This window comes from Pseudonaja textilis, chromosome 1, assembly GCF_049901715.1.
Source record: "Pseudonaja textilis isolate UNSWEBS1 chromosome 1, rPseTex1.2, whole genome shotgun sequence".
NCBI classification, from domain to species: Eukaryota; Metazoa; Chordata; class Lepidosauria; order Squamata; family Elapidae; genus Pseudonaja; species Pseudonaja textilis.
In genome coordinates this window covers 32,635,394-32,659,853 of record NC_141990.1, presented here as the reverse complement: position 1 = coordinate 32,659,853, position 24,460 = coordinate 32,635,394, and the positions used below count along the sequence as shown (strand labels likewise).

The following is a 24,460-nucleotide window of genomic DNA, read 5'->3' as shown; positions in this document are numbered from 1 at the left end:
GCTAAATAGAAGGATGCTTAAACTGCATCCACTTTTTTCTTCTTTTGAATCTAAATAACTAGTCATAAATAGTTAACTATTCCAATTTTCAGAAAGAAGTTATGTTTAACTTTGTATCATATGGAGGCTATGTCAGCTTGTTAAGTATGGTGGTTCAACCTTTTGGCTTGCCTGGGTTGCACTGAGTGAAGAGGAATTGTTAATAATATTAAAAGTTTATGATCTTGTGGAGCTGCATTACTAGCTGTCCATGGCCCCATGCAACCTGGAACAATGTATCTGAAACTTTGGTTCTCTAAAGATGCACAAAAAATTTAGATCCTTCGAAAATAAGACAATAGATTTACTTTATTGTAGCGATTAAGGTATCAGGGTAGAAGAAAGACTGTGAATCCTGCCTTAGAAAAAGTCAGCTGGATGACTTTGGAACAGTCAATCTTTCTTAGCCCTAGAAAAGAGGCAATAGCAAAAATCCTTGCCAAGAAAACTGCAAGTATTAGTCCAGGCTGTCACCAATCAGTACTGACTTGAAGGGGCCAAAAGAAAAAAAGAAATGTGAGCCAATTTTAATGACATGTGCTAAATAGGTAAAAGCTGTACAATTATTAAGGCTGTGCAGAAATTTTTATATTCTTTAATCTTATAGGTTTCAAGTAATTCTGCAAGACTTTTTAAAGGATGTGATTCTTAAATAGCATAACATAGACTACCTTACACTAAGGAAAGCCATTAGGCCGGGGGTCGCCAACCTTTTGGACTTCAGGGACCACCAAACTCATAATTTTAAATCCCGCAGACCACTAATATGAATTTTGACTGACGGTGGCATGCTGATGTTGGTGGGAGAGAGGGAGAGAGAGAGAGAGATCCGATCTAACCTCAGAGGGCTGGCTCTCTCCCTCTCCCTCTCTCACACACAGACACAGACACACACACCCTCCAAGGCAGCCACATTCCTTCATTAACCTGCTTTTCAGCTCCGTTCTCGGAGTGGGGGGGGAGATGGTATCCTGCGATCCCAAATAAAGAACAATTGATCAGTAGGAAAATGGGGTGGGGATTTCCTTCAGACTTTTTGGGGATTTTCCCAGATTTTCCTGTCTGCAGCTTCCAGCTCCCCCAAACTCTGCCAGAAATGAGTTTTTGCTGGCGCAGCCTCTTGGAGCAGGATGCCTTGCAGGGTCCCAAAGACTCATTTCTGGCGGAGTTTGAGGGAGAGAAAGAAAGACTTTTGCTGCTTTCCTTACGTACAGCCAAAAGCAGAAGAAGAAAGAAGCGGAAAGAAGCATCCCGGTGGTGAGGCAACACACTTGGGGCAAGTTCCCCCCCTCTGCCCTTTCCACCCTCCCTTCAGTACCTCGTGTTGTTCGCAATGCAAGTGACACAAGCCTTGTGTTCCCGCAGGCCATGTGGGCGGCGCAGCCTTATGTTCCCACACAGCCTGGATTAATTGCTTTGGAGGTGACATTTCTCTGTGGACCACCAAAATTTTCTTGTGGACCACCAGTGGGCCACAGACAACCAGTTGGCAACCACTGCATTAGGCTATCCATCTCATATATGTCAGTTCATATTTTTAAGTAGAAACTTTACAATATCTTAAGGCAGGGATTTTTTCCAGATATACTCAGAGACAATAGTAGCCATACACACAAATTCCCTGAAATCCTTATTTTATACCATATTAAAAATGTAAAGCTTACTGGATGTAGCTTGAAACACAATATAGGATTTATTTATACAATGAAAAACAAATGAACTAAGAATTTGAGCAGAACTAAAATAATCTGCTGAGCCCAATTTAAAAGATTTTCATAACGCTTTCTAATTAGCTATTGTATTCAATAAAAAGAAAAAAGATAGTGCTGTTCCATTTTAATTTTTTATTTTAACATAGTGTCAAAATTAATGCTATATAATAAAAATTCTTATGTAGGCCTACAGACAACACAACACAGGGGTACAAGCATGGAATGGGAAAGAACAGAAAAAAACGAAGAAATGAAACAGGTTTGTCCTTTCAGTGCAACTTTGCCTGTTATATATCAACAAACAAAACCAGAATCATCATTTAAGCTTTATGCCATATATTTTATACTAAGAGTTCACACTAGTATGTAAATGGCAGTTACACTGAATTATTCTGACTATAACATTTCTTTAGGATACATTATAAATTAAAGATTACAATACAGACTTCCTTCCACATTTTTTACTAGCCTAAGTGGGAAAGAACAGGAAGGGCTCAATTCAGGTTCAGGTGACATGAATACAATGCAACACGAAGCACAGTTATTATTATTTGGGGGTGGTGGAAATCCAAACAAATATTTGTGGAACTTATTTCTGGGTGTGCAGACATACAACTGATCTGTAAATTATAAAGCAAAAAAAAAAAACAAATTCTGGACAACCAAACAATTCTATTTATTTTAAATCAGTCAAAATTTAATGAAGCTGAATTGGGCCTAAAATCTAATCCACATAAAACTGCAGCATCTGAATAGAAGAGAAACTGTCCAAAAATTAGTAATTGCTGTAAATCATTGTAATTGATATGCTGTAATTATCTTTTTAAATGATGTTTCTGGCATGGCACCATGCAATTGGCGAGTATGCATCCAGTAATGTCCATAACACATTTTTAACAAATAGAAGACAAGAAATCAGTTAGCTTGTATTAAGATTTTTGATGAGGCATGCAGCAATCACACATTGCAGTTAATACTTCATGCAAACTTTAGCATGGCTTTCATGGCTTTCACTTTACATTCCGTCTCATGCTAAGAATTCACATGCTAAGAAAAAAAGGTGATTTATTCATCCCTACTCAAGGAAACAAAAATCTTATGTTTTTTTCTAATTAATAAGGCAGGCTCTAACTTTCAAGTCCATTCATACTTTATCAGGGAGGTTGCTTAACTATTTATCTTATCATACACAACCATATTCATACCAAATAGTTTGGGTATCTTCATCAGCTAATAAAGGGGATTCACTCTCATTAGGATCTGTATGCACAAGGCTTTTAAGTTTATTGCTACTCTGTGTGACATCTATCTTTTTATTATCAGATTTCTGATTTTCATAGGGTTGTTTGTGATCCTTCTGTGGCAATTTCACCAATGAATGAAATGATTTAGCTGTTCTGGTTATGGATGTTTGAGGTAATCCGCTAACATCACAGACTAATTCAGTATTAAGTGTCAAAAATGGCATGGAAAAATGGCCTGAAGATGATATGCCTACTTTATCATTATTTACATTACTGAGAGAAAATGTTTTAGTAATAAATTTGGTCTTTGTTCTGGAATTGCTAAGCCTTTCAGGTATATTCAAATGATCAGGTATAGTAATATCAGCTAAGTCATTTTTGGAAAAAGTAACTGCATTATCAGGAGCATAATAAAAAATAGAAGATTGTTGTTGAGGATTGTACTCACTCGAAGATGATATAATACTTTGTTCAGCTGTAGCTGGAGTTGGATCAACAAATATTGGCTGCCTAGTGTCCTTAGATAAAAAATCATGGATACTGGTCCTCCGAGTAGTTCCTTCTGCTGTTGAAATCACACTGCTTGCACGAGGTAAAGTAGCATAGGGATTGCAGTCTTTTGATTGTCGCTGTAACTGGACATTTTCTTTAACAGATCTGACCTTTCCCTGACTGCCTGCAGCGTAAGTCTCTAAAAAGTTCAAATCTTTAGAATCTTCTGTTCTGTTTAAATTGAGCCTTGCAAAAGGCTCTTGCTTACCTAACTTTCCATCAGATAATTCTGTTGTATTTCTTACACTCTGTGATCTGACAATACCACTACTGCCTGATGTCTGTTTGCTTAGTTTTTCTCTTCCTGTTAATTCAGCATTTTCTGAAAAAAATTTCATTACTTCATCCAAAAGATTATCTTTGCTTGAAGATTTTAGCTGCAAAAAATAGACAGAAAAAGAGAATGAATATAAAAAACACATACAGTCTTCCCTTTAAATTTATACTGATTCACAGACTGAACCCGTCTGCCTAGCGTCCATCTCTTTCCTTTTGGAGACCCTGCATTTTGCCTAACAACCACATTGCTTAGTCCCAATTAGCTACCTGTATCTGCAAATCTAATTCCAGAAAAACTATGGCATATTATAAAAACTGTGTTCTCTGATGCTTAATTACAAGTAATTTATTGAGAAAATTATTGAGCTTTTACTCTTAAGAAACCTGAAAAAATAGCATAAAACATTAATTCTAAATTGCGAATTTATTCATTCCTCAAAATGAAAATATTACAATTTACTGAGATATATACTGACAGCTGCAAGAACAAATTTGAGACAACAATGAAAAAAAAGGATCCTAGTAAATTATGTCAAACTGGGAGACAAAATTGGAAAATATGTAGCAATGGCAAAATTAACATTATATATCCATAATAAACATGTAATCAAATTTAAGTAATTGTAAAGTACGTTATTGTACTTTTTTGCAGGACCAAACCACAAGCTTAAAAATAAAGAATTGATTACCTATGTAATTATAGCGGTCAAAATAGTAACTGTGCAAGAAAACTTTACAGAATATAAAAACTGAGTTCTGAATAAGTAAAGCCTCTTCAATTGCCATATTGGGGTAAAAAACACAGATAAAGTAATGACATTTCAGAAGCAGGAATCACAATTTTATCAAATTTGGTTGGATTTTATGATTTACCTTAATAATAATAGATTATAATCTGGTGTACTATTTATATATGATAAATGTTCAAATGTGTAGTACTTTATTTTTTATTTACATGTTAATATATATTTTTTGTATTTTCTGTTTTTTTAATATATCTTGGAATTATATTAATGCAGTTAACTCATATTGTAAAAGGGAAAATAAGCAAGAAACTACTTCTCCTTAATAAAGAAAGAAAAAATGAATGAACTAATGAATAATATTCTATGGTTGGAAAACACTAGACTGGCGATGAATCATTGAGTAAAAAGCCATGCAGGGTTGGTATTTGAATGCAAGATATGCCTTGAAGGGGCATTAAGCTACTTTAAGATTATATGCCAGCAGATCATATTTAATTATGCCATAAGGTCCAAAAAAATTGAATACTAGTGAGAAGTTATAGAAAAAACTGAAAACTAGAGAGAAGCTACAGAAATTATAGTAACTGGGAAATTTCCCAAAGGTAATGGGTTATCCCCAAGACGACCAGTTTCAAAAATCTCATAATTTTGTGATGGAAATGGTGGAGGGAGCTAATTTGGCCATTCTCTTTGAGCAGCAAGATGGCTTGAAGAATAAGATTTCAGAGAAAATCTATCAGGAATATTTGTCTTCAGAATTGAGGCCTGAACCTGAGGGGTTGAAAAAAGGTTGGATGGACAAGGGGAAGTTAGTGAAGAAGACATAAAAGAATTTTCAGACAAATTCTAGGACCTGGGAGGAATTTTGGAGGAAGTTTAAAGTCCTATGGTACCTTCTATTTTAACAACTTGTTTCTAAAAAGCAGAATGAGACTCAATGAGTGATTATGCCAAACTTATTTTATTTAGGGTATAATGTAACAAAGCTGCTGGAAACATTATTTAGGGCTTGAGAATAACTATTCTTGTTGTAGAAAATCTGAGGTTAATTTTGTGTAGGCTTATTAAAGTTTACCATGCATAATGGCATTATCTTCTTTTTATAGATATGACCATTAATAGAATGTACTTTTTAAAACTAAGCATTTCAGCTTTTACTAATTCCACTCAAATTAGTAATAAGTAATGAATGTGGATTCTGAAATTTAAAATTATTTGTTTTTCTTTACCTGGATTTCAAATCACATTGTCATGATCTACTTGAACTCATATTATGTTTAGTCAGGCTTAAGTTGTGTCTCTTAAAATTAAGTATTTTTTTAAACATACCTCAACTGAAGTAACTTGATTACTTTCTTCCAGAAATTGCTGCAGAGTAACCATTTCACTTCCAGGGGATTTCGTTTTAATTCTCCGTATTCCTTGTTTATCTATTTTTTCTGACATTGTATGATGAAGCAGGAGACTAGACTTAGTGTGACTTTTCAAATACTGTATGGGACTGCTGCTACTGCTGGACCATGCTTCATGCTCATGAAGTAGGCTAAATTCTCCACTACTGTGGCTTTGAGGCCTGCTTTGGTTGTTACCTGCACCTGCTTTAGAGTAAACAGCACTGATATTTTTCTTAGGTAAAATAAATTACAAACATTTTAACAAGTATATTTGGAATGAAGTACAATATATTGCTAGATGTTTTTAAAATACTGAAACATTACAGTAATGTGCTTAAACACCTATTAAAATTTGTACAATAAAATGTATTTCCTTAATTTTACCCATTATGGCTCTTCATTATGATATCTAATGTTTCATTTTAAAAGTTTCAACTTCAACTTTTAAACGTATCAGTTTCCAATTTTCTATATACACACACATCCAACACACAAACCTTTTCAGCAATCCAGATCATAATCATTGTAATAAATATTACCATCTGCTATCTTTTATAATATGTTATAAAAAGAAAGAAAAATTGAAGCATGAAAAAAATTAATCAAATTAATCAAGAAATATTTTGCTGAAAAGATTTATGTAAAAATACATTGCTCTTTATATAAAGTCTCAATTCCTGTGAATATGATTTGAAGAAGAAACATCACATTGTGCACAAAATAACTGAAGAAATGCCGGTTTCTCGTTTTGGCATTTCTTCAGTCCAAAGCGGTTAACTGGAAACTATTCTTTAAAAACTCTTAAGCAATATATACTTTTAGAACACAAGCAATGTACCCTTAACTGACATAGTATTTCTGGAGAGAATAATTTATATTGGAAAAACACAAATGCTCAAAAAAGATGCAAAATCCAGTAAAGCTAATGAAAATAATTCATTGAGGCAGTGATAGTTGATTGTAATTGGTCTGCTTTAAAGAAACAAACAAGCTAAGTAGCCAGCCTAGTGGGCTTCTTGAGCTGTGAATAGGAGACTTCTTTCCTTTACCTTTTTGTTACCCTTATTTGTATAGATCTCACATGATCAGGGGTGTCAAATTCAAGACCTGGGAGTCAGAGCCGGCCTGCAGGTTGCTTAGATCTGGCCCACAGGGCTGTCCTGGAAACAGCAAAGGACTGGCCCACAGTGCCTCTGGCAGCGAAAACGGAGCTCAGGAAGACCACGTAAAGCCCACCTGGACTCTATTTGGGGCCCGTGATGGCCTCTTGCAGCCCTCTGTCAGCGAAAATGGAGGCCCAGGGAAGCTATGCACTCTGTTTTCGCTGGCAGGGGGCTGCAGGAGGCTGTCACGGTCAAAAACAAAGCCTCAATGAGTGACATTGAGCTGGCAACATAAAAATTCCATCATGCTATGAATATCACCCATTCGTCTCTGTAATATAAAGAATGGTTCATTTGTCTAGAAGCATACCTTTGACATCATGGAGTGATGCATTATTATTGCTATTGCTAGTTGATGTTCTGCCACTATCAAGGCTGGCTGGTCTGGAAGCTAAATGAAAAAGAATCAGTAGAAACCATAAAACACCTGTCAAATCAGAATATACTGTACATGAGATATTTCATTCACAGACATTAATAAATTATCTTGCAAATACTTTGGCTCTGTCACTAAAGGGCTATAAGTTAAAGCTAGCAGTCTGAATTGCATCCAAGAATATTGGTAACCACTGCTTTCTTATAGAGCAGAGGTATTATGTAGATATATCAATATATACCTGCAACTTACCCAGGTTACTGCATTCTGGATAAGTAATGTTTCCAAGTGGTTACCAAGGACAACTTTATGTATACTGCACTGGAGTAATTCAAACATAAGGTGGCTAATGTGTATGTAACTATAAGCAAGGCCACCCAATCCAGGAGCGGGTGCAACTGACACACAAAACGAATATGTGCAAAGGCTTTCTGAATCACATTCTAGAAGGACCTCCAAACTGCACACCAGGTCAATGTAACTTTATTCAGAATAAAAAATGGAAAATATCTGGATTTAGGGGAATTTGCAATCTATAGCCACTTTGTTTTATGAGGTTAAATTTAAGCTTATTTTCAGACTGCTCCATCCCCCAATACCAAAAGATAACCTCAACAGAACCCCTTGGAGGGGCTAGGATTGAGATATATAACTGGGTATCATCAACATATTGATGATATCTAATCCTATGGCAATAGATGACCTCACCTAATGGTCTCACATAGAAGTTAAACAGCAGCAGGGAGAGAAATGTTGGAGGTGTACAGGCAAGATATGAGAATATATAATTAACAATCCAGAGGACCAAATGCCTAAGCAACCCCAGGCAAATGTTGACCTATGAGAGAAGAAGACTAGAGAGAGGAGAAATCTTCTCTTTTTTTATTTATATGAAGGGTTCATTAAAGATGAACTACTGGGGCCAGAAAGAGCTGGAAAGCATCTATGTGAAATCCACAATGGGTCATGACATAATAAAAAAGAGATCTGCAAGAGAGATTTCTGCATTTACCCCACAGAGACCATTGGGAGGACAGTGAAGAGAGGACAGAAATCAGCGGGTGCAAAATAACCAAAACTTGTTACAGAAAAAGATTCTGGGAGACACAAGCTAACATATTGTGAGAAAGTATTGTTAATTTCAACAGTGAAGTAATTACTTTAGTATTTACAATAGTCGTTAAGAAGTTTGTATAGGAGATTGCACTTCAGGAACTCATATAAAAAAGCAATACACAAAGTTCGTTTGTCAAAAATGTAAGTATTTATATCCATTGTCTGGGAACATACCACCATCTTGAATAATCATCTTCTTGCAAAGCCCCCCCCCTAATTTTTATCAAATTGGTGGCAGATCTGCTTTGATATTAAAATCTCCTAAACTGCACAAACACTGAAAAAGTGCACTAATTTACCATTTACTGTAGAAATATGAAAATTCCTAAAACAAAAAAAAAAAGGTGTTTATAGGCAACTTTTAAAAATGATCTACAGCAGCGGTCCCCAACCTTTCTGACTTTCCAAACCGGCGGACAAGAGGGGATAGATCTGCATGAGCAGTGAGCAAGCATGTACATGCAGTTCCATTTGCGTGAGCAGTAGGCACACAAGCCTGCCACTCACACAAATGGAGCTGCACTTGCGCCACTTCCACTGCCCGGTTCCAAATGGGACACGGCCCAGTACTGGGCTGCACTCTGGGAGTTGGGGACCCTTGCTCTACAGCAGTAAAAAAAGATATAAAACAAGAAAAAATAGAATGTGTATTTAGAATTGAAAAAAATGTTAAGAATAGATGTAAATTTGCAGAAAATTAGTTTTGTTTAAGGCATTTACAATGGATTCCACATGGATATGACCTGTGCAGAAATGTCAGCAATAGAAGAAAAGCACTTCTACATTTAACATAATGTACTCTTAAACAATATAAATACAGAGACAGTATTCATATAGTTCAAAATAATGCATTGTTTTTATTTAAACCAATTTTGAATGATCAATTACATTTTATAGCTGTAGCTTCTGTTTCAGCACTCTCTGGTTATATCTAAATTGAAATTTGATTAAGAAAATAAATTAATGTATAAGTGAACATATTTTGAGAAACAGATTGTCTAACTAATTCTCAACGCTATACTCTGATATTTAGAACCGAAGGAGTACTGAAAAAAATGAATCTTGCACTCAACTGTTTGTTTTACTTAAACAACTGCATTAGGGAAATGAGGAAGAATTATATTAGATTAAATGGGAAAAAAGATGAGATGAGATGATGGAAATGAGCTGAGATGAGATGCAAAGTTGAAAGAAGAGAGAAAAATAATCAAAACTGGCAAATGTTCATTTGCAAAACTGTTTTTGGTTAAACTTCATCAATGCTCCCATAACCAGCACTCATTTAAAGTATAAATATTACCTTGAATTCTTGAACCTGTACTAGAATCGTCACTAATTCCTTGTGGACTTACATCTTCAAAAGATGTTGTATCTAGGTGGAAAAAAACCATCAAAACTTTAACATTAGTTTATGATCTAGAAAATGCTATTAAGAAGTTTTTGCTCCAATAAATTCATGTTTTCAAAAGTAATAAGTCAGAAATATGGATAGACCCTTTCCCCACTACATAAATCTGTATTATAAATATTTGTTGAAAAATCATATGAAGTATTAAGCATGAATAGATTCCAGTACCACTAAGTGTTGCTAACATAGCCATACCACACTGAAAAGATTCTACCTATACCTTTATTATTAAGCAACTGCTTGGATCTCAAGCCTGCAGCAGAGTTGACAGTTGCAAAGTTGATGGATGTAGTAGAGAAGGCCATAGATCCCAATTCTTTTCTCCTTTTACCCGTGGATGTATCATCAGGACCTTCCAGATGCTCAGAACTACCTATCCATTGTCCTCCTGCTAAGACCATGGACTGCATCAGGTCATTCATTGCTGGGATGCAAATGAAAGCAAATGTATAAGCATGATTCAATGGTTTTTATTTTTTTTTGCATTGTAAAATGCTTCACATTTATCTCTAATCATCATACTGAAAGCTACATTCCATGGTCATATATGTTACAACATGCATTTGGCTGAATGAATGAAAAATGTTAAAAAGCAAGGCTTTCTTGTGCAGATGATTGTAAATGTTTTTAACTGCCATGCTTGTGCTGGAATGCTACATAAATATACATTAGAAGCTCTGATGTTTGTAATGGTAAATGTAATGAACAGGGTAAAATGAGCATAAGTGCTTATATAAAGTCAGTGCTGGCAATGATAAGGGGCCCTTTATTGTGCAGGCTTCTACAGGGATAGTGCATAACACTAAAGATAAAGTTTTAAATCAAATGTGCTCTATAACAGCTATCTACACATATTGCATCCTTAACTTAAAAATAAAATAATACACTGGCAAAAACTTGCTTCCCCATTCCCCACTTTTAGAAACTAGTAAAAGATAAGCAGGCTACTATTTATGTTTGGACAGGTTTTACTTTAAAAAAAGAAAGAAAATGGTACCTGTCTTTATAAGACTTATAACTTATTTTAAAAATGACATTCACTTTGGATATGTGTGCCTGGTACCTAGTTATCTATATGTATGTAATGCACATATGTTGAAATGCACATAGAGGTGTTCCTTACTCATTCAGTGAACTTTCAAAGTTTCAATGGTGCTGAATAAGTGGTACTTATGACCACTCCTTAATGTTCCAGCCATCATACTACCCCACAATTGCATGATCTGGGCATCTAGCAATTGAGGTCATGTGATTGTCATTTGCTATCCCTCATTGCCAGCTTCCAACAAGCAAAGTTAATGGGGAAGTTGGCAGGAGGTTGCAAGTGGCCAGAATGTAACATTGCACTTAACCTGGATATTGGGCTTGCTTAACAAAGGTAATCAGAAGAAGTGTAGGAACTGCATCATTAAGTGGCATGGTCATGTAACATTGTGCTTTATGGCCATATTACTTAATGATGGAAATTCCAGTCCCAATTATCATAGCTAACCTGTAATTTCCATAATGTAAGCATATAAATGTATCTTCATTTTGTGTTATTTATAGAGCCCAATAATTATGTATATTCAGTGTCAGTGTTTTGAAACATTGCTTCAGCTCCTTGTATACCATAGGACTTGCACTCTACAGAATAGGGAAAAAAAGAGTGCAGTCCAGGGAAGGGTTAGGAAAGTTAGTAATAGATGCCAGTGTAGCCATTTAAAAAGAAGCTGAACTTTCATAAAGTCTTACACATGGAGCGACGGTAGAAGGCCTTCATTTTGTCTTTTTCCTTCGGTCTGTTCCTCAAAAAGGGCAGTCTTTTCAGTGCAACCACTTTTATGTCATAGCATAAGGAAAAACAGAAGCGGTAAATGAAAGAAAAAGGGGAGAAGAACAGATGGAAGTTAAATGTTGAAACTAAGGACAGAAATGAATGTTTGAGTTTCCACTTGGTGCAATTTACTAACAGCTATTAATTTCATGTTGCTGAATGATAATGGAAAATATGAAACCTCCATTGTGAAGCTTCTAAAATATCCAGAAACCCTGAAATCCTGTGTGAGGAACAAAAAGAATTTCCATTGTTCAGGATTATTAAATGTCTCAAAAACCAATCTTGACAAAACCCAAACAAAACACTAACTTTGAGACAGAAATTAAGTTAGAAATCACCAAGTAAATTTTGGGATATTGAAACATATTTTTAAATCCTAATTTGGTATATTTAAGATTTTTTAGCTTTGTTCTTACTTGCTAATAAATTGTGGCTTTAGCTTTTTTTAAAAAAAATTTTAATTGTTAGTTTGAGCCTGTTTTATTTTAGTAAATCGTTGTGTATACCAATTCCCAGGTTCACTTTTTAATATAATGTCAAGCCATAATCTTCTAAGCCATAATCTTATCTGTTTTTGCCTTAATTATTGCATGGGGCAGAGTCAGAGAATAAAATATATTTTATTCCTGGGCAGTAAATTGTTTGAAAGTATTTGCTGTTGGCTTACTGGGTTCATATGTTATGTTAAGGGTAACATGATTTCATTATGGCTTAGTGTGATATATGAATAAAGCTGTTGTAGTTTATGTACTTATTATTTATTTATCTGTTTGCTTACTTATTTATTATTAAATAAATATGCTACTGATTCCCAGTGACCCAGGATGGCTCACAAGTAAAAAAAAATAGCTTAATGTGATTTTTTTCCATAAATCATGGATATTAAACTTTGACAAAGCATATTGTATAAACAAAACAACTGCATCTGATAATAATGAACAAATGAATATATATAATTTTCTGGCTTAGTCCCAATTTCCTTTGTGTCCTATCAAGTATCCACTCCACATGGATACTAGACAAGGACCAATAAAAATAGGAGAGATAAAAATCAGGAAATGACCAAATGAGCCAAGATTATTACTATGTTCATCTGCAAAACAGTCTTTAACATGTCTTTTTCTATTAATCACAGCTAAAACAAGCTAAGCATGACAACCATATCCTATCCAATCAAGAAAGGAAGAGCAAAAAATTGTAAACAATCCAATAGACTGTCTTAAATAATAAAACTTGCATATTGGGGCAGGGCATGATATCATTCAGAAAATTGATACCCTAACAAAAAAAACAACAAGAAAAATATGACAGTGAAGTGATGTTAGAATCAAGCAAGAGAGTACATACAAAAACTATTTTAAATTCAGTGTTATAGAAGGATTTTACATGGATCTCTTATTTCAGACTTGAAATCTTATGCAAGAGGATCTGGTAACTAGAAAATATTTTTTTCAGTGTGGATTTATTGCAGTCCAAACAAAAAGCATATATGTAAATTATTAATGATGTTCAATAACATTATCTTCCAAGAAATTATATATACCACAATCTTAGAAAATTTCATCTTTATTTAAGACCTATTGTTATCTACTTCATACGCACTGCATTTTTTTGTTGGGAGGATTTTGCTGGAGTAAAGAGCAGGAAAAATTGCCAGGACTTAAGTACAAATCTTTCCCATTTACTGATTCTAACTCTGCCTTTCTCATCTAAAGGAAACCAGGACTGAACACTTCCAGTTATTATTTCAATCTACAACTCCATTCTAACTCTTCAATTCTGAATATATGTAGGAGTACACATCAAATAAATATATTGTATGTCAGTTTCTGTCAATGATTTAGCCAATTTTGGTAAAGAAAGTGGTGTTGTTGCACTTTGAACTCTTATTATTTTGATCCTTTTTCAGTTTGGATCTACACTTGGATTTGGCAAGCAGACCATCTTGACTATTCTGGTGAATTCAGTTCTGGAAAATAGGTGAGGAAAAGCTACCTTGTTGATAATTCTGAGTCCCTTATCAGCTTTTGATAGCATTTAAGTATCACATCTTGTTGAAATATTTGAATGAGAGCTAAAATTGGAGATAAAATTTATTAGTGGTTCCATTCCTATTTTTCCAGATGCTATCAGAAAATGATACTATGAGATTTTGCTTGACCTTTTTGGAATTATCCTTTATGGTACCACAAAGTTTTATCTTCTTGCCGTCTTATTTAATATGAAGCACTGAGAAGAAACATATATAGTTTGGAACTAGATGCCATAAACATGCTAATAACATTCAGCCAACGTGTTTGGATTGCAAGTTTGGATTGCCCTTCTCCAAGGTGTATTAAACAGAATGGGAGAAAACTAAGTGTGATTCAGTGCAGTCAAGATGGAATTTGTATTGGTTTGAAGAACTGGAAATCACAATTCAGCTGCTATACAACAGTAAACACTGATAGTCTGTAATAGTTGTATCAAGGAAGGAAAGATAAAAAGTGAAAAAAGTCACTCAAATCTACATTATAGATATACTGTACTTCATAGAAAGTACATTCAATCAAGCAGTACACAAAATGCAGGTCAGAATATAACTATAAATCACAAGCTAACTTATTATAAACCTATTATGAGGACAAGTATTGTTTCAGTTTTGCTGAGATGCACATAGAGTGAACAGAAGCTTCAATATTTATTATCTGAAACACCTTAAATGATAACCAAATTGTTATTAATATAAAACTATAAAGCAGGGGTCTTCAAACTTGACAGCTTTAAAACTTGTGGACTACAACTCCCATAATTCCTCCTCCAGTCATGTTAACTCAGGAATTCTGGGAGTTGAAGTCCACAAGTCTTAAACTTGCCAAGTTTGAAGACCCTTGCTGTAAAGCTTAAGAACATTGTGTGAAACAATACTTAAGGAATGTGTCTCATTCTGCAATTTAAACATCCCACTAAATTTAAAATTTAAAGGTCTTAGCATTGCTAAGTCTGAATTTCCTTTCTTTGGATTTGTGTGATAAACAGATCCCATTTGCTACCAATATAATATAATTTCTAAGATTAATCAAATTGGCCAGCGTTGCCACTGGGCATATTATTGCTTAGATGGCAGAGAACAATTAAAAATTTACAAGCAAAATGAATGCCACTTGCTTGTTTCCCTAAGTTTACATAATAAGCAAGGATGCTGGTTATTCTTAATTTGAAAGCTAGAGTGATGTAATGGTTAACATATTGGACTAGAAATTGGGAGGGCCAAGTTGTAGTCCACCCACAGCTATGGAAACCTTTGGATCACTTCCTCTTCCTCAGTCCAACTACCTCACAAGGTGATTGTATGGAAAAACAAGAGATGGAACCATTATATACATTGCCATGAGCTCCTAAATGAAAGATGGTATATGTGTGTAATAAATATATGAATAAATTCCTCATCAATATGCAGCTGAGCTTTACATATAATATATGTAAACCAAAACACTGTCTCTTCCATGCAATGTTGGAGGCAGGGTTGCACTTTATTAACATCATCAGATGGTAGGTTGGTAATGGACATGCAGACAAATAGGATCAACTATAACTATATAAAAATTATTCATTAAGGAAGCATTTTACAGGAAAATCACATTATAAAAATGTCATGAGTGAATCAGAAAAACAATATTAAAAAAAAAAGAATTCAGATAAAGGAGGTATAAATTTCATTAGCCAACTCTAACCCATTTATTAATTTCATTTTAAATAATGAACCCCTGAAAAACATTTAGGAGTATACTCTGCTGTAGAGGTTGCTTCTCCACTATCAACTATATAATAAAAATATTAAAATACTTTAAATCCAGTTTCTGCCCCCAGTGCATTTTGAAATAGAAACATAACAGCAGATACTACTCCCTATTTAAATTTTAAAAAAATTACTCACTGCTGCTTTTTTTAGTCCCCACTGTCTGGCCATCTTCAAGTGAATTTGAACCCACAGAGGAACTATCTTGACTATCTTGATGTGGCAGCTGAAGAAATCCTTCACTAGATTCTGAGCGGGTTGGTGTCAGAGACAGAGATTTAAGCCGTTCTCGGTTGACATCTTTCTTTGATTTTATCAATTTCCTCATTTTCAGAGTAATCCAGTTGCCTCTCCTTTTGAAAAAGAAATGAAAAAGAATGTGAAAGGTTTATACAATCTAAAGAGAAACCAGTCAACTGAAACTGAAATGCCCTTCATCTGATGAAATTCTAAAGTTGGGACATGAACATGCAGCAACAGCCCTTAAATAGTGTTTTGGAAAGCCAATTAGCTCTGACTGACCTATTTAACGATATTGTACGTTCCTGAGCAGTAACTTCCTTTTTTTTTGAAGTTGGCAAAGTATTTGAGCCAAATGATGTTTCCAAATTCAGAATAATCCTAACTTTGACAACATTAACCCCTTCCAAGAACTATTCTTGAAGAGACATTTCAAGATATTCCACTTGAACAAAGATTTTTGCCTTCGTGGTGAGGAAGCTACAGAAGCATTAAACCATGTTTTGTTATATTGCTTTTATTACAAAGTTTACTGTTACAGGTAATAACTCCCCATTGTCATATTTTTTAACTACATTCCAATTGTTCAATTAATGTGATTTTATTTCTGATTCTGAATTAGGCATTTTATAATTTTACATTGTACTTGACATACATTGTATTTTAACCACACCATTGTAACTCTTTATTTTTATTACAAATTTTATTTGCTGCCTGATAGTTTGTGATCTTTTCTGAATTGATAAATAACTGAAATAAATTGATTGACTGACCGACTGATGAAAAAGAATGCTAAATATAGCTTTTCTCTGGACATATGAATACAACTTAAACAATTCCCAACAGAAAGAAAATGATGTCCTTTAACTTAGTGATCATATTACCTTCTAGGTGGAGATGGTTCGTAGAATTTATACTGATCCATAATCTTTTCTTCTAATTTTTCTTTTTGTCTTCTCAATTCATTCAACTTGTCACTATAAAAAAGTACATTTTAGAAGGACATATTTTTACAAAATTGCTTTTCCTTTTAATTTTGTATCTAAATATCTTAGCACCTTTTCATTACAGGTCTCATTTTATAAATAAATGTGACATTTTTTTTACACAGTACATGGTTGATCAGATTACTTCCATGTAGATTTTGCATTATAGAAATATATTTCTGCAAAAGAGAATTGTAGTCAGGGGCTTTTATATTACCTTTTATATTTTTATTGTAAATCACCCAGAATCACTTACTGAGATGGGTGGGTTAGAAAGGTGACAGGGTGAAGATAAACAGAGACAAATAGCACTAGGCTAGAAACCAGGAAACTATGAGATCTTGTCCTACTTTAGACATGAAAGTCAGCTGAGTGACTTTGAATAGTCATTCTCTCACAGCCCAATTTACTTCACAGGGTTGTTGTTGAGTGGAAAATAGGAAAAGAAAAGAATATATGCTAGGTTTGTCACCTAGAGTTATTTATAAAAACAATAAAGATTGGATAAAAAAAATCTAAATTTAAAAATAATGAACCCACAGTATGTTCTGTGAAAATATCCCCAGTACAGAACATGGATTTCCTTTATTACAACTGTGAGAGCTTATGCCTGTGTTTTAACAAAGCAGTAAGTCAGCCACCAAAATTAAATCATTTTTTGAAATGCAATTTTTAAAACATATATTGTTCAAAAATTGAGATTATCATGTTTTACATTGACTATTTCTCTCTGAAAATAATATTGTAAATTTCAAAAATTGGGATTACTCTTTTTCAAAGTAAATATATGTTTATCTCATAATTCCTACACTTTCCCCATGGTTCTTGTTTCAGTTTGTGCACTTCTCTCTTCAGTATCAAAGGGCATATCTTTGTTTAACTAAGATGACAGCTTCGACTACAATTCCCTAATAACGGATGGGTTTGGCATGAAAATTCTCTCTAATCCAGAAGTGTTTTATTATGCAGTAACTTGAATACAGTAGCCATTAAGTAGTCACAGCAAGATTCAGATTACATTTTAATGCATATGCATATATTAAGTATAATATATTCTTTTAAAATAGTCGTTTTATATCTTTTGCGTCTTTAGTCAATTCAATTCAAAAGATGTATTTTAAAGAATCTTATTGTTCCTTATAAAAATACAAAAATCGGGGTAGAAATGAATTGCTTTTAACTTGTTATAAGAAATCTGTCAATTTCTTTAATTGCTTACACAGAATTTGAGTAAGAATCATTCAAATTAATTCAACAATGAATATGCTTTCATAGTGAACACAAGTGATTAAAATCTGATTGGGTGTTAAGACATTTTTCATCAGTTCTTAATAAAATATCCCAATAACATTTTCATGATTTTTATTTGACAGTTCAACAGCAACTATGATTTTGTAGCTGGCTTTCCTATATACTGATACCCACATATATTGCCTTTGCTCAACATGGAAGAGATCTTTGCTTTCCATATTCTGTTCCAAAAGTGTTCTGTTTTGTAGCATTAAAGTCTGTATTTGGTCCAGTAGATGTCTGTTTTCTTCTTCCAAGTTCCCTTTTAGTTGGCTAAGCAACTGTCAAAATGTCCAAACACAACATTTAGTGCCAATAGTCAGCCAATTATATTTATACAGTGCAATTAACTAAGACAACTAATCAAATAACACAAGGTTGCCCTAGAAAGTACATTATTTTCAGTTGCTTTTCTTTTAACAAAAATACTCTGCTGGTTCTGTTTAGGTTTTATAAAATTTTTGGCTATCAGTAAATATATCTAAAATTACAACCAGTGGGAATGGTATATGGTAAATTTCTTTGGGGAATATTTCAGGACATTTCTCAGGTTTTCAGCTTTCTCTTATACTCAGAATGAAGCAATAATTATTTGTCAGAAGACTTCCGGTTTGGCTTGCCTCAAAGATGGACTGGAATCCGCAATCGTGCACGGCTTCGTTCCGTGCTCTTGGGGCCAGAGCCGCCTTGTAGGGGTGGCGAAGAAGGGGGAGACAGCCAGTTGAGTCAAGGGGAGCCGCATCTCCCCCCCTTGGCTTGGCAACCACTCCTCTCTGAAGACGACTGCAGCAGTGGGCAGTAAAATGGCCACCCTGAAGAGGAAAGCTGAACGGACAAGATAGTGCTGGAGCGGTGAAGAAGAAGACAGCATAGAAACCAGGAGAATTTTGGCATAAGGTATCCCGGACTTAAATCTTTTAAAATTGTTAAGAAATTGGATTCAAACGGTGGACAAAGAAATTAAGAAAGAAAATATGTGACAGTTGAAGTGGCTTTGTATCTTGAAGGAAGAAGCCGGACGAAGCTTGTGCTTGAAATAATTAAATATATAACTCTGACACCAAACAGGCTTCTTAAAGCTGGACCAGGCTGTGTCAAGGTGGAAAACAAAAAAATTGAAAATTGACATTTGGATTTATTGACATCAGAACTTTAAAATTTGAATGAGTGAGAAAAAGCCGGGAAAAAGAAAAAGAATCAACTCTGAATACAGCGAAGAGTGCCATCTAGTGGAGAAGGGACTTGTTTATATATATATATCCCTTTCTATTTTAAAACTTGGATCCATCAAAGACTTACTTGATACAAAATAACCAGAATTAGGATACTACAAAATAGGGACTCTGAAAAGTGAAAGTGAAATTTGCAAACAAAGGGAAATTGTGGAATTGTTTGATGTTTTTGATACAAGACTTTAATTTATGGATATTGAAAAGTGGAATTAATCTGGAAATCTTTGGAAGAGGAGTTAGTAAGAGCTAAACATTGGGAAAATCTTATAAACACTGTTTAAAGATGGCAGGAATGCTACTGGAACTTAAATCGGAACTTAGAAATATGAAAGACATGCTACAAAAAGAAGGCAAATGATTTGGTTTTGCACTGCAATTTTTGGAAATGGAGGCTTCAAAATACCAAGAACAACAACAAGAAGAGAAATCATTGCAAGAAGTGGCCATCTTAAATGAACATTTGAAACAACGAAAACTTAAGCAAAGGGGGAAAAGAAAGAGAACTAATAATAGGAGATTTAACACTGTAACTAAAAGGGGGGTTATTTAAAAAACCGAACAAAAGGAGAGAAAACAGCAGGAAAGGAAATTTCAGAAGGGTGTAATGAAAAAGGAGGGGGATAGAAATTGGAGTGATAAAAAGAGGGTAAGAATGAAACAGGATCAGAAAAGAAAGAAATATGGTAAGCACATAAAAATGAAATGGAATTGTTTAATTAAAAGGCACTGAGATAATGGTTGATTGAGATTTAAAAGGGGATTCTGCAAGTGTATAAGGACTAGTTTAAATAAATAAGAAATAATAAGTTGTTTAGAAAATAGTGGAATATAGATTATTAAGATAGGAGATAGGGACTGATTTTGTTCTATTGTTGTGATTGGCTGTTCTTTTTTTCTTTAGAGTATGGAATTAAGAGAGGTATATCAGAATAAAGACATTAATAATATTTAATGAATTAACAAGCTATGGTAAACAGGGCAGGAGTAATGTTAAAGGGAAAACAATATTAGTTCTTATGAAATGATGAGATTAATTATGTTGTTTTGTTTATAATTTTCTTAACCTAGATATATTTTTATGAAATAAGAAGGGGAACTTGCAGACCCAGGTTTAAAAGAGACATATGTAATGTAGTAACTATTAGAAGGTTATTATTGTGGCTTTTTAAAAAAAGTCTTAATTCAAAATTAAACTACAGGAATCTTGGGGGGGGGTAAATATGTGATATGTTAACCACAGGGGTGGCATCTAGAAATTGGCAATAATAGGGGTGTTGTTTTGTTGTTGTTTTTTCTATGTTGCAAATACGTGAATTTTTTGGAATGATGAATTAAGTATAGATGAGTAACTTGCAGGCCTGACAGAAAAGAATATAAAATACAATGAATATGAAGATATACAATGATGCAGTAAGGATTTAAATAAATAGATTAAGCAATCTTGGCAAATTTATAAAAGATGGAAAAAACTTGATGATTAAAATTAAAGAAAATATATAAAGTAAGATTAAGATAAGTTATTAAATGTGAAAGATGAGTAGGAAATTATAGTCAAGTCTGTAATGGAAATGTGTTAACCTGGAATTATGCTGTTCGCTGAAAAAAGGTTTTTTTTCCCCTTCTGTAATATGTGCAAATTGAATAAAACGTTTTTTTAAAAAAATATTATTATTTGTCATGAAGAATTCTTATTGTTAGGGATAACAGAAGAATCCAGCAATGCTAACTCATTATGTTGTCTTAGAAAGAGTAGATTATAAATTGAATACACTGAGAAATCAGATCTGAATTTACATTTAATTACATCCATATAGTGATCAACAGAGATCTGTTTAATAAAGGACTAAGGAAAACCCGGAAAAGGATGTTTTTCTCCTTTTTTTCCTCTCCTATTTCTGTTTTTCCCTCTTTAGGCAGACATAATTCTTTTCATCTCCTTCCCTAAGGGATTTAATATCTGTTCTACCCTTTTGGTCCCATTTGTTCAAATGGAGCCTGTCCTTCCTGTACAGATCTGGCTTTTCCCAAAACATTCTCCAATAACTAATAAAGAGGAAATTCTCCTTCTCCAGCAACATCTCATCTGTACATTGAGAATTCCAATTCTACCTGCCTAATTAGTCCTGTGCATGGAAGAGGTAGCCTTTCAGAGAAAGCTACTCTGGTGGTTCTGGCTTCCACCTTAGCCATCTGAATGTAGTCTCCAGGACCTCCCAATTATATTATAAGAATGTCATTAGTGCCCACAACAACATCTAGCAGCCAGCAACACCTAGCAGCCTATCTAGACAGTGTAAAGTACCTGGACCCTTCATATAGGCAGACAAATCATCATACAGTCAGCAGCGGGCGCCAGGTAGTTACCACCAATCACACAGCCATCTAAATTGCTAATGATCAAATCATCTACCATCAAAAACTCCTGGGAAAATTTTCAATGCAAGAGGAAACCTGTTCGGACTTTGGGTTTCTTCTAAGGGAGAGCTTCTCCCTTCCTTAGACTGATGTCTTCCTTCCCCAGGACCCTCGTTCTTTGAAACAGCCAAGGAGCTGTCACCCTGTGAATGAGATTGCTATTACATCTCTGAGCCCTTCACCTGTATCTCTCCCTCCCCTTATATTCTAGAACTATCTTTCCCCCAAGGGAATTGTTTCCTGAGCACCAAGAACTGCTTGCACCGAGCAGCCACCCATGATCTCTTCCAGTAATCCCTGTTTTAACACTCTCCTCTTCTCCCCTGTTCTTAGTCTTGTTTCAACAATTGTGGATTTAAACTTTCACTTTTATTTTTTAGCCTTAAGTTTAATTATTTACTAAACGTTTCTTCACACACCACTAACAATCTCCTGCTAGACAGATGTTCCTGTCAGAGAAAGAGAGGATTGATGTAATTATATTCACTCTCTTGCAACTGAGATGGAAGAAGAATCAGAGAATACATGTTCTTTTGTTTTTGTTTATCAAACATTGCATGTTTTCTGGCTATACCTATTCATGACATCCGTTTTATGCCTCTAAAAACAGGAAGAAGGGCATAAAGCTGAGGAGAAAAGCAAAAGGCAAAAAAAGAGTAGGAAATGGCAAGAGACCACTACATTGAGTTAAAGTTTTAATATCAAATTATCTGCAACTTTCCTGGGATGAATGAATTAACAAATCCATCATTAGAGGCATTCTCAAACTTAGGAATGTTAACTCTTTATGTAAAACATAAATTCAATATTTGATTCAATAAAGGAAAATATATTAAAGCTCTTTATATTTTTTTAATAGTTGGGGAAAAAAACACAAGATCAGTATTTTTAAAAAAATTATAAGGGCACCATGAGGTAAATTTTGGGTCTGGAAGTCTCTTTTACAAAGAAGTCCTATCTTTGATGCTGGGGTTTGGTGAGGTGAATGGGCAAGCATTGCTATTCCATCCAGACAATCATCACATTCTAACTTGCTCTCAAGCAGGGGTGGGATACGACAGGGTTAACTACCGGTTAGGGATGTACGAGCTCCCCTGCACACTGTGAGCCCGCCTGTAAATCGTCATCAGCATGCTGTGTGCAGAGATGCAGCCTTTGAAACAGCCCTCTTTTCCTGCTAATTTAACTGCAGCTGTGCCTCGTTCGGCAGCTGAAGTTGAAAAATCAGGAAATAAAGATCAGGTAAGAGCCCGGGTGGGCAAAAACATCAGCAGACATAGAAACGTTCTATGTCTGCTGCTCTTCAGAGTTACTGGTTCTACAGAGGTGGACAGAACTGGTAGAAACCCATCCCTGCTCTCAAGCCTTCAGAGCAAAGATCAGATAAAATGATATTAAAAAACAGCCATCAAAAATAATCTTTTAGCAACAGAATCAAAGTCTAAATTCAGTTTCAAATTATTCCCCCAAATGTCCTCATGAAGTCCTAAAACAGAATAAGTTAAAGCCAAGAAGCATAGAGACCATATTTTAAAATGTTAAATTATGAAATTTGTAATTCTAATTTACTTATAAATCCATATAAATACACAATACATCTAATTATACTATAACAAATTATTATAATTAGGAGCCTCTGTGGTGCAGTGGTTAGAGTATGGTACTACTGCAAGGTACTTCTGCTGTAGCCAGCTGCTTACAATTTCGCAGTTCAAATCCTACCAGGCTCCAGGTTGACTCAACCTTCTATCCTTCCGAGGTGGATAAAATGAGGACCCAGATTGTTTGGGGGCAATAGGCTGACTCTGTAAACCGTTTAGAGAGGACTGTAAAGCACTATAAAGCGGTATAAAAGTCTAAGTGCTATTGCTATTATAAGGATAATATAAACTGATTACCTCGCACTGATTATTTAATTTTGTGTGAGTAATATCCAGTTGTTGATATTGTTCTTTAAGTTTAGAAAATTCAGCCTCCAGTCGTGTTTGCTCTAATTTAGAACTGTTCAGTAAAGTTTTTAAATTCTTGTGATCAACCTGAAGAACTTCATTCTCTTTCAAAAGTTGTATATATGTGTGATTTAATCTGTAATGGTAAAAATGAAATAATATTACAATAACATTTACTTTCACAAAGAGTCTATAAACATTGGTGTTTATATACATATATATATATATATATATATCTTACATTTATAATTTTTATAAACAATTCAAGGCAGCAAGTATACCTAATATTACTTCCTCCTATTTTTCCCATAAAACAACCCTATGAGGTATGCATGTAGTATTGTTCTTAAGAACAAAAATAAAGCATGGTTACCAATGCTACAACCTTTGTCTATATTATACAATATTTTCCTCATATCAAAGATGAATTTCTATGAATATATATAACAGATGGATTGCAATGGATTGAATAGCTCAGGTTTTAACAATGCTTCTGCACTGTGCTAAGTACAATCTAATACCACACTAATAGAAATGTCCTGTTTTTTTCTCCTCTCCCATTCCTCTTTATTCCTCAAAATCTCTTTCACTGATTTTAAAATTTTCAAAAACAGATTTTGATATATAAACTTGATTTGAAGGCAAGGGAAAGTTATCTTTCTACTGCTTTTACCAATGGAAGCAATTACATCAACTGAAAGACTTCACTGTATTTCAGTTAT

General features: G+C 34.4%; 1 protein-coding gene across 4 annotated transcripts in view; it reads right to left on the bottom strand.

The window, feature by feature from the left end:
- The window catches only part of CCDC88A (coiled-coil and HOOK domain protein 88A), a 96,827-nt gene that overhangs the window by 11,842 nt on the left and 60,525 nt on the right, over positions 1–24,460 (bottom strand). For 2 of the 4 annotated variants that reach the window (XM_087930473.1, XM_026696044.2), the window contains exons 22-31: positions 23,688–23,874; positions 18,278–18,423; positions 16,751–16,843; positions 15,765–15,979; positions 11,764–11,847; positions 10,250–10,453; positions 9,922–9,993; positions 7,440–7,520; positions 5,902–6,170; positions 3,444–3,924 (exon numbers count right to left, since the gene is read on the bottom strand). In XM_087930473.1, the coding sequence (XP_087786599.1) occupies positions 3,444–3,924; positions 5,902–6,170; positions 7,440–7,520; positions 9,922–9,993; positions 10,250–10,453; positions 11,764–11,847; positions 15,765–15,979; positions 16,751–16,843; positions 18,278–18,423; positions 23,688–23,874 (1,832 nt within the window). Of the gene's footprint in view, positions 1–1,892; positions 3,925–5,901; positions 6,171–7,439; positions 7,521–9,921; positions 9,994–10,249; positions 10,454–11,763; positions 11,848–15,764; positions 15,980–16,750; positions 16,844–18,277; positions 18,424–23,687; positions 23,875–24,460 lie in introns of those variants that run through there. The other 2 variants (XM_026696043.2, XM_087930464.1) reach the window with 2 other exon arrangements.